At 37.4% G+C, this 12,054-nt stretch overlaps 1 protein-coding gene across 2 annotated transcripts in view; it reads right to left on the bottom strand.

Annotated features, from left to right (window-relative positions):
• Positions 1-12,054, bottom strand: part of ZFAND3 (zinc finger AN1-type containing 3) — a 324,262-nt gene that overhangs the window by 54,359 nt on the left and 257,849 nt on the right. For both annotated transcript variants that reach the window (XM_040473389.1, XM_040473390.1), the window contains one exon: positions 3,813-3,878. In XM_040473389.1, the coding sequence (XP_040329323.1) occupies positions 3,813-3,878 (66 nt within the window). The remainder of the gene's footprint in view (positions 1-3,812; positions 3,879-12,054) is intronic.

Genomic DNA, 12,054 nt, shown 5'->3' with positions numbered 1-12,054 from the left:
ACACACACACACACACACACACACACACACACACACACACACACACACACACATATATTTCTCAGGGCACCTGGGTGGCTCAGTCTGGTTAAGCATCCGACTTTGGCTCAGGTCATGATCTTGTGGTTCCTGAGTTTGAGACCCACATTGGGCTCTGTGCTGACAGCTCAGAGCCTGGAGCCTGCTTCAGATTCTGTCTCCCCCTCTCTCTGTCCCTTCCCACTCATGCTCTGTCTCTCTCTCTCTCTCAAAAATAAATAAACATTAAAAAAATAAATAAAATATATATTTCTATGTGTATTTGCTTGCTTTAAAGTATGTGCATGGACTAATATATAATTATGAAATCAATCTGCAAAACAGAAATTTTAAAAGCCTGACATAAAGAGCTTTTACTATTTTCTCCCTATACTTCACAGCCTTTTATATTGTATGCCCTTCTTCAGGGACCACTGACTTAAAGAACCACTTTATTCTAGACTAAGTTACGTATTCTTTTTCTAATTTCACGTCATTATTACGCTAGAGGATGCTTTAGGACCAAATCTGTATGGATAGATTAGCTGGGAAGAGTTGGTATAGTCAGAAGGTCTCACTCTACAGCTCCTAAGAAATAACATGTGGCTGTAAGATAATCTTTTACTGATCATCTATGCCTGAAGCCTGTGTTCTGAGAGACCGTTAGGAGAGCTACTATTACGGTACCCACTGTGGCAGAAGCACTACAGGGCATGTGTTAGAGGCATGAGTCCTATTCTCGAAGAACTTAGACATAAAGAATACAAGACACTGCAGCAACATAACAATAAGTAATTGGTGGTGATTCATAGGAAAAATGCCCAGAATCCCCATGATGAGCAACCTGCTGATTTCAGAACAGAAAGATGGAAACAAAGACAGTCAACCTGTGATTCCCAAAGCAAATCATTTAATTTACCTCTGAAAATCAGGAAGTTCTGCCCTCTAGAGTCAAGCCATTGTGTAAGGCTGAAGTCATCCACCTAGCTCAAGGAGCCTGAGGGGGCACAGATAGGTTTCTTGAAAAGAAGTGCAGCAGGCTGAACCTGATGGCCTTTAATGTCCAAGCTAAGAAATCTCAACTTTCTTTCAGACTTTTTGGAGACGACTTGCATGTTGCATTAATGTCCTTCCAAGCCAGAAATTCTCAATCTCTTTTTAGTTAAGAGGTATGTGTTCCCCCAAAATAAGGCCTGGAAATGTATGACTGAGAGCTCAATGCCTCCCTTATCATTTCATTTGTGGAGACCTAAAAATATTACCCTCCTCAGTTCCTAACATAGTACTGACATACAACAACATAATGTGAACAGAATGTGATCAACATAAAATCAATTAATGAAAGTAGATATGGCAATACATTCTGGTAAATTATAATCTACTCCTTTCTGCCTAAACTACCTATTAATGTAATATCAATACCATGTGTATACAGTTGGCAATCATATACATATAATCTTTAGTGACAGCACCTACCCTTACTGAAGACCTATTATGTGAGCTTTATGCATAGTATTTCTCACATCAAACCTACGAGACAGATTCATTATCCATTTTACAGATGAAGAACAAATTTTGAGAGGTTAACTTATTTACTCAGAATCACATTTTGTAAATGGTCAGGCTAGGATCTGACACCTGATTTGCTTCTAGAACTCACACTTTTATTATTATTTTTTTAAGTAGCCTTCACACCCTGATCTCATGACCCTGAGATCAAGACCCGAGTTGAGATCAAGATTCAGACACTTAATTGACTCACCCAGGCACCCTGTAGAACTTGCATTTTCAAACTACTTCACAAAATGCTATGTTTCAAAATCTTGTGTTTCTCTATCTCCATAATTCATCAATGATATGCTTTTCCACAGTGTGGCTGGGAGTATAAGTAATTACAATAAAATGCAATACCCAGTGACGTTATATTGCAGAAAACAACAATGGCTTTAGCATCTCAAAGATCTGTGTTCAACAAAGTGGCAGTAAACAGGGGGAGGTGGGTGGGGCAATGAGCGAAAACAGGTGGTGGGAATTAAAGAGTACACCTAGCATGGTGGGCACTGAGTGATGTACACATTTGTTGAGTCACTATATTGTAAATCTGAAACTAAAATAATACTGTATGTCAACTATACTGGAATTAAATTTTAAAACTTAATAAAAAAAAAAAAGATCCATGTTCAAGTCCTGACTCTTACTAGTAATATTACCACCCCAGGAATATACTTAACTTTCTGAGTGCCCATTTATGTCATCTATAAAGGAGAAGTAATTATCTTGCAGAACTGTTCTGAAAATGAAATGAGTATGTATGTAAAGCATATTGAATGGTACCTGGTAATGTAGTAAGCATGCAATAAACACTGTTACTATGTTTGGATATATGAAGCAGAACAGAGGAAACAGATATGCCTAGAAAATGAAGCACACAAGTACATGATATTCAGGAAGAGTTCCTGCTAGTTTCAGTGTCTAAGCTGAGCATGAGCCTCCTTCCTAAGTCTCTGAGGATGACTCAAGGTACTTGAGGCCCATTCCCTGACTACCTCAACATGTTAGTAGTGCCAATGGTAAAGTCTGCCCTGAGATCAAAGACTGAAAGGAAAGAAGAAAGACTAAAGTGTAGTGTGCATGTGAAGTGCTGAGATGAAAGGGCTCTGAGTGTTTCCAAGCTTCTGGCTGAAGTGGGTAGGAAGCTGGCTCTCTGACTTCTTACTGGCTGGTCGGGATGGCCTGTCTTACCCCATGACACAGCTCACTTCTATCTTAACCACGAACTACTGAGGGGAGCTTGGGTTCTGGGCACAGAAAGGATGAGAGCATGCCAGGACTATCTCACACCTTGCCTCAATACTAGTATAGGAGAGTAAATTTAAGTTCCTCAGAGTTCAATGCCTGGATCTTACTCTAAAACTGTGCAAGGACAGGCCTATTTCAGGTTTAACATCAAAACTATGAGCATTTAAAGGGACTGAGGTTTCAGTTTAACTTTGTACACAGAAATAGTTTGTGCTATTTCTACTGGGGAAAAGGACTTTGTGACCTTTAGAAAAACAATATAATTACTTTGACTCCTCAAAATATAATCTTTAAGTTATTTTAAATAGTAGGCAGCATTATTAGAAAAGGCAAATATTGTTTAAAGTAAATGAAGCTACAGACTAAGGGAGCAATGGACATTACGACTGTTCTTTAGAAAGTTGTAAGATTCATGACTTCATGTCTAATAAAAATGTCACAGATGCACAAAGATGTTTTTGGGATTCAATGCATCTAAAAAGAATGACTTCAGCATACCTCTGGCTTTAAGACAAATGGAAAAAAAATTTCTAAAACTATTAGGATACTACAATTATCAAGTTAAAACGTTGATTATCTGTACCACAACTTCTTTCACCTTCCACCTCCATTGTCTAAACAATGTTTTTTTTTTTTCAGTAGGTCCAAGACAGACAAATTAGACACATGCCAGAAACTAGGCAATTACTTGTATTTTCTGTATGTTTCATGTCTTAATAGTATTCTTCAGATATTAGGAAGTAGGTAAATTTTCATGTCCACCTTCTTGGTTCTAGCTGCCAGCATTAACTCATTCTGACCTCTAAGAGCACCACTGTGACCCCCTTTTCACTCCACTGCCACTCCCAGAACTTAGCACATAATAAATACATCACCTTCACAACTGATGTAAGAAATTAGAGAATGCCCTGGCAAAGACACCATGTTTAAACCAGTAACTAATTTCTGTGAAGAATCCAGATAAGAATGAATCCAGATAAGAATGATGTACATACCTGTACCACAGGATCTTTTGGTTGGTGTGATTAACGAGACATGAGCTGTGTCTGTGCATGGCCCACCTAGAAACAGAAAGGCAGGCACATCAGTCAGGACATATCTTCTACATGCCCAAAGTTGCTATCCTGGATAAAGAGAAACCTAAAAAGGCAGGGATCAACCTGCAAATATGCATGAAGAGGGGCAGTAGGAAAGATGGTGGTGGTAGCAGAAGGCTAATTTCTAAGGACCTAATTTTAGCTCAGCAATTTAGACTACAGGTCCACAGTCTTTCTAAATTACAACATGCTTTTCATAAAAAATTATTGAGTTCCATAATGTTCAGAAGTTAAGGATATAATTTTAACTAGAATTCTGATGCAGGTGAGAGAAAATTACCCAAAAGTTTGGGAAGATGAGTTTTTCCACAAAGCAATAAGCAGGAGCACTCCCTCTTAAGTTGATCTCGGCAGTCACCCTACCTTTAAATTTATTGTATTTAATAAATGGGCAATAAATTGCCCATAGCCTTACTTAAAGAGGGAGAACACCCAAAGGAACAAAACACTGCTTTACAGAAGAAATAAGGATCATTTTAATATATAAAGAGAGCATTACTGAACAAGGAAGAATATATCTAGTTCAATTATAAGACTATGATAGAAAGAGGGGCTTTTATGGAATCTTGTGAGCCCAGAGATCTAGTAGATAGACATAATTCAAGAGTATGCAAGAGATATAGTCAGTTTATATACTGGGTGAAGGCTTGAAAAGCAGTAATTTCATTCTGCACAATCAGGACCATCAACAAATTCTTAAGTTGATATTGATATATATACCCCAACACTCCCATATTGGAGACCACACCCTACCTTCTGAAAAAGGAAGTTACTGTATAAACATAAATACTATTGGTTCTTGACATACCCTAGGAAGGGCAGTGGTGGTGATCATAAAAGAGTAAAACAGGCAAATGTTACACTATTCTGAAAAGGTTCCTCAGGTGATGATGACTAGCAAAGGGATACATGGTTTCTTGGCACAGCTGTAAGCCAATAATGACAAGACTTCCTATCACTGAAGTTACCCACTGAAAAGGAAGGAAAGGTGAAAGAGCTCTGAGCCCTATCCTAGAGTTCATGCCACCAACATCCATAGGTTTAGGGACCTGGAGATCCCACGTAAGAAGTTCATCATTAGTTCCACCCTTTCCTACCCCAACACCATAAGAGCAGCAAACCTTAGTGGGTGTAAGACGACACAGAGGGGAAACAGAAGGGAGGAAAAACCAAGCAGGTGTATTGTTAATGTCAAACAGGTCTTAGTAAGTCCTACTATTTGTCACCACATGGGTTAGTCTCATGCTCAAGGAGTTTATACTTTTGTTAGGAAGACAAAATTTGTGTAAAGAAAAAACAATACATAACAGCAAAAAAGAGCTGAATGGGAAATGATCAAGTACCAAACACTATGTAACAAATAATAAATGCTAAATGTAATCAGGAAGAATGTTATCTATCACTGGCCAGCATCACCTGGAAATACATCTCAAGAATTTGAAAATGAAGGACTGAAAATTAGAAAGGCCAAAAAAGCAAGACATTTCAATTAAAATTTTTTCTACAAACATCACAAACTAGAGAAAGCTCAACATACTAAAATTCCAGAGTCCAAATGGGCAACTGTGACATGACAAATAGGCAACATGAAGAGAAACGGGCTGCCGGAAAACGGATACAGATCCCACATCCATAAGAACCCTCTTGACACTGGCTTCTATAGTTCCATAAATAAGTTAGCTTTTTCCTCCATGTGAGGTTTTTGATTTTAGTTTTGTTTTTTGTTGTTGTTGTTGTTAATCGAAGCATTTTGATTTCTGGGAAATGATAGGCTGTTACAGAAGACTCCATTTAAAGTCCTGCAGCTACTCCCTACTTGCTCAGTAATCCTGGGTAAGTTTAATAAAAAACATGGACGTCATAAATTGCCCATAAGCCACAGTGTTGATGAGATCATCTGTACAAAAAGACTTCATAAACTATAAAGCTTTATATTATGTATCATCACTTTCTCTTCCACCAGATTTTATGCTCCCAAGAGCCAAGACCTACTTTGTCATCTACTCTTGGGTCATGACAATGTCAACAGTGGGCAATTAATAGTGTTTATTAAGTGACCACTGCAAGCTGCTTGATGAAATCGGGAGAGTGCATTTTTTAAAAGCTTTTTCTTTTTTTTTTAATTTTTTTTTTCAACGTTTATTTATTTTTGGGACAGAGAGAGACAGAGGATGAACGGGGGAGGGGCAGAGAGAGAGGGAGACACAGAATGGGAAACAGGCTCCAGGCTCTGAGCCATCAGCCCAGAGCCTGACGCGGGGCTCAAACTCACGGACCGCGAGATCGTGACCTGGCTGAAGTCGGATGCTTAACCGACTGCGCCACCCAGGCGCCCCTTTAAAAGCTTTTTTTAAATTGAGGTATTAAAGAAAATACTAGAATGAAGCACGTAAATCTTAAATAGACACAGTGAAGGGTTTTAACATATATATATATATATATATATATAGTTGTTATATATATATAGTTGTTATGCGTGTGTGTATATATATATATATACACACACACGCATAACAACTATCAGATAAATATACTAGAACATTTTCAGAATCCAGAAAGTTCAAAGGAGCATTTTCAAGATACAGATTCCCAGACCCAGACTCTGGAAATTTTGATGCAAAAGGTTCGGGTGGGCACAGGAAGCAATTTTAGTGCACATTTTAAAACCAGCTGAACACAATGTAAATATTAACAACCCAGTCAGTTCTAATCTCTGATAACATTTTCTTTAACTCCCAGCTCAATATCTGGCCAAGATCACAGAGTACCCACAGCATCGCAAGCTGCACAGAGCACAAGAGTCAATAACAACCTAACTAATGGAATACTTTTTTAAAAGGATATGACATAATTCATCCAGTAAAATTATGAGAGAAGGGAGAAATTGGTCACATCAAGACCCCTAAAGAAATTTAGCTGGGACTCATGACTTAACACTCCCATGTTTACAAATGTAATCTTTACCTCAATCTGTAGATTGAGAGCTGATCCTTTTTAAAATTCCTAATGAATGAATTTCTGTAGGCTTTGGCAAATACGCAAATAACTTTAAGGCTACCTAGCATATCTCAACATGCATCATCATGAAAGTGTTCTCCAGAGAGCTTGTTAAACTAACAACCCAATCCAATGTATTCACTACATTATAATAAACTACAAATAGAACCATAGTTGAGCCAAAACAAATTGACAGCATGAGTAACTGGCAGTGATAATATATCCCAGCTTTGATAATTGGACAATATTATAAACAGAAAGCTTGGAATTAAGTTTGGTCTGGCAGACTATAACCTATGAAACTCTTTAAAATCCAAAACAGATGCATATGAGCACCACACATATATTCTACACTAATTGTGCTGTCATACAAAATTCCTTTACTCTCACATAAAAGGAAGAGTCACAGGAGATATTATCTACCTTTACACAATTACAGATCTTCCTCAACTTACGATGGGGTTACGTCCCAAAAACCCATCATAAATTGAAAATCCTAAGTTGGAAATGCATTTAATACACCTAACCTACTGAATATTCTAGTTAGCCTAGCTTGTTTCTTAAATGTGCTCAGAACACCTACATTAACCTACAGCTGGGCAAAATCATCTAACACAGAGCCTATTTTATACTAAAATATTAAATACCCTGTCTAATTTATTGAATAGCGTACTTACTGAAGGTGAAAACCAGAATGGTTGTATGGGTACAAAATGGGTCTAAGTGTATTGGTTGTGGACCCCTGTGATGGTGAGGCTGGGGGCTGTGTTCATTGCAGCTGCCCAGCATCACGAAAGGGTACTGTAGCATGTATTATTAGCCGAGGAAAAGATCAAAATTCAAAATTCGAGTATGGTTTCTATTGAATTCCTATGGCTTTTTCGCTATCGTAAAGTCTAAAAATCATCCCAAGCTGAACCATGTTAGTTCAGGGACCACATGTAATTCCAAATCAACTCTGTTAAAATGAATACAGAAAATTAAGGACCACTCAAGGGGAATCTTTTCAAGTTTTTGTCCACAACAATAAAAATATAACATGGGTGCCATGTGGTTATAGCAAACAAAATAATTTTGAGAGCTGATGGTGAGGGTCAAAGTCAGGGCACCTGTTCATCAAATAATGGAGCTGGCTTTTCTTTACTGGGCTTTCTAATGCCTGAGGGAAAGGCAGCATATGGTCAAGTCATTGTAAATCCTGCTCTTATTTTTGGCCCTACCTCCTCTCCTTTCCAAGCAGCAGGGTAGACAGAGCTAATAACTGAAAAGCAAGGTGAGGAAGCCTCTTCACGACTGGGTTCTATAAGTGAATAACGTGTGTGTATGTGCATGTGTGTTATGTGTTGAGTGGGATCATGGTTAGGAAATGAAATGTATTTCAAAGCACAGCATGATTCACACCATTACTGTCTAGTCTACAGTAGTGGCAATTGAGTTCAGAAAAATAAGTTTTGGGTTTTTGAATATGAAAAAAAACAAACACCATAGTTAAAGTTCCTTCTTTAATAACAGGCTCTCTGCGAATTCTGAACCAGATGATATCAAGATTAACCAACCTAAACTAACTTTTAGACAGTCACTGAGAGTACTTTTTTGCTTTCTTTTGCTAAGACATATTAAATATCTGTTTTTTCAAATCTCTTCACTATCTGCTGATATTTAATAACAGACTATAATTGTGCATTTGATATTACATCCAGAGGACTTTTTACTAAGTTTCAATAATTTAGAGTCTGGAACTTCAAGTAAATAATGTTTGTGGTAGCTTGTGGTTTGTGGCCACAAGTCTGAACACACTATTTTGTCTTCTAGGGGATGTTTCTATTCTTGTGTTAAAGGTGTCCTACATAACGTAGCACTATGGATTGCATTTGCAATTTCACATGAGAGGCATGAAATAAAATTCTTCGACTATATTCCCAACAAGAGATCTTTATAACTGTTTCTAATAAGGTAGTGGATTTTCTTAGAGAAGCAGTACTAACTTCAGTCCTGTACAGTTGAAGGGTCAAATCTGCATACTAACTTCACTGTAACTTGCAAAACCAGAAGGACTGAATGAAGGTATCCCATTAATTATCAACATTCAAATTTCAAACTGAAGTAGAACTCTTAAATTTTCTGTCAGATTCCTATAGAGTTACTGAGTATGTCAAAAAAACCTCTGAGCTACCTATGTAGTAGTCAATCTCAGACTGGTTGAAGTCTGTGACTCAAGGAGGAAGTAGAGAACACAGGCTTAGAGGCAGCTGTGTTTAGGATTGCAATCATCTTAGGCACTCTAAATCTAAGGCTGAATAAATACAGAAAAACAGTATTTCTCCTTAACCCCGAAAATAGAGATGAACAATCTACCCAGAAAGGTTTTGTTAAAACAGCTGCGATGACTGGTTATTTTTGGCTTCTGGATCCACTAGCCCTCATTGGCTGCAGGTATACCATGTGTTAAAGCACATCAATTAGGAAAAATGGACTGTTCTTCATGGTAACTGCAAAACATTAATACACAAAAATAGCCATTCCTTTTGCAAATTTATAACACTTCAATATTCTTGCTTAATTAACATGACATTTACATAACAGTATCTAATTAATTTCCAACTAAAGGCACTATGGGCTAATTAGAAATGCATCATCCTTTTTTAACCAGCTTGTCAATTCCACTCTATCATAATCTGCACATTGTTTACCTTGCAGCATCTCACTTTCCTAGGCTCAGTGTTCAAAAGGTGATCTCTGACAACAGATTCAAGAGCTACAATTCTCCTCACTCTCAAGAGATTTATAGTATCTTATCAAGAGTTTTTTGATGAGACAACTCAAAGAAAAAAAAAAAGCAAAAAACAAAAAGCCTATGCAACAGAGATAGTGAAATAAACTCTACATTGTCTCCTGATGTGGCTATATTAAGAATGTAAAACTATCTTTTAAAAATATTCAAAGAATCTACATTTCTTTTGCAATAAGATATTCCTTCTCTAAAAAGCCTTCAATACACACACAGACACTTAAAACAGTAAATGGTAAGAAATGACCAGTAAGAAATGAATATCAAGGACAGATCAGAATGCATAAGAAAATAAGTCATCTCCCCTTCAGAAAAAAGTCAACCTCACCCTAAACCTGCAAATCATGAATTGTTTTAATCAGAAAGAACACACCTAATCTATCTACATAATTGAGTTTGAAAAGCACCCATTGATTAAAAACAAGGATACATAAAGATACAATGAACGGAAATCTAAGTATACAGAAAATCTTCAGCACAGATAATAGCCCTCCCATTTCTCCAAATGAAACTTTCAAATTAAACCATTTACAAAGCTTGTTACAGAATCTAAGTGTTAATCTCTCAGTCAGAAGTTCTAATCCTAATTTACTGCATGATCTCTCGCACCATTTAGATCTAAATTAGGGATTCATGAGAAGGGGATTTTCAAAGTGGGTCACAAGTTGCAATTGGCAGATATCTATTCTGCTTATAAAGGGCTTCTCAACAAAATTTCATTACCATTCTACCCCTGCTCCCCTAAATAAGTATCATGCTGGGCAGCTCTGCAAATGTTACTGTATGTTTGTGTGTGAGTATGCTTATTAGCCTATTTGTCCAATAGAGATAAAATTAAAAATCCTCCCATACCACCTTCCCCAGAGAGCAGCACTACAAGCAAAATGAAATCAGTATGCTTTCATTCACCTAGTACTGATGGACTCTTACAGGAGTTAAAGTGGACATCCCTGCTGGGGCCAGGGAATGTGTTTTGGAAGAAATACTCTCATGACCCAGCAATGGCCTTAAATGGAATGAGCCTCAAGGGCAAGGGTAAAGTCTGACTCATTTTAGTAATCTAGCACGTTAGGTTTTCAAAAATGTATTTTCCACTGCTAAATGAAAATGACTCAGGCCAAAAGCAGTTACTGAACATACATAACTATTCAGAAGGGAAATGGAACAATTTTAAAAATAGTTGATTTTCACTATATTTACATGTGGATATAGCACAACAGTTCTCATTTTAGTCTTGGGAACTTTTTACACTTAAAAATTATTAAGGACACTAAAGAGCTTCTGGTTATATGGGGCATATCTACTGATATGTACCTGATCTGAAATCAAAACCGAAAAAATTTAAAAACACAGCTTCACTTAAAATTCACAAAATAATTACGTGTCAACATAAAAACATACCGTTTTAGGAAAAGCAATTACACATTTTGAGAAAATTATGAAGAGTTGTCTTAAAGGAAGACATCTGAATTTTCATATCTACATTCAATTTTAAATGAAGGATATCACGAAAAACCACCCTTCACACAGATACACAGTGGGAAAGGAAGGCCCTTATGGTGCCCTGAGTCGCTCTTGGGGACTTTATAGGTCCTTGGGCCACACTTTGAGGAGGACTGGTATAGAACAAAAAAAATGAATCTAAAGGTTAATATAATTTCCAATTTCTCCATACTTTCCTCACATATCAGTTGGTTTATTCTCGTCTTGCAGAGACCAACTGGATGCACTAGTAGTAAGTAATAACAGTAAAACACTGAGCTCATTCTCAACAAAATGTTCAATATTTAAGCAAATACAGAAAGGCAAGGGGGTAGCAGAATAAACTCTGTGGTCATAATTTCAACCAGGACATTTTGTTTCTGATGCTTATATACTAAGAGTAAAAACGTGTTTCAAGGAATTCAAAAAATTCTGAGCAATTAAATGTTTGATTTCAGTTTTTCAGATGTGATCTCTCAGAACCCCTTATGATCAGAACAGAGCTTCCAATACATTAGGAAACTGACAAACATCCAACATCATATCCAAATGTGATAAAGTCCAATAGCAATTAACATTGAAATTCTAAGATACCACCATCTTAGGGATCAAAACTAGAACCCTTTTGGGGCACCTGGGTGGCTCAGTCGGTTAAGCATCTGACTTCAGCTCAGATCATGATCTTGCGGTCTGGGAGTCCAAGCCTGGCTGTCAACTGTGCTGACAGCTCAGAGTCTGGAGCCCAGTTCAGACTCTGTGTCTCCCTCTCTCTCTCTGACCCTCCCCAGCTTGCACTCTCTGTCTCAAAAATAAACAAACATGGAAACACACACACACACACACACACACACACACACACACACACACACACAC

This window comes from Herpailurus yagouaroundi, unplaced genomic scaffold, assembly GCF_014898765.1.
Source record: "Herpailurus yagouaroundi ecotype Mexico unplaced genomic scaffold, PumYag 139, whole genome shotgun sequence".
Taxonomy (NCBI): domain Eukaryota; kingdom Metazoa; phylum Chordata; class Mammalia; order Carnivora; family Felidae; genus Herpailurus; species Herpailurus yagouaroundi.
This window is presented reverse-complemented; position numbering and strand designations above follow the sequence as displayed.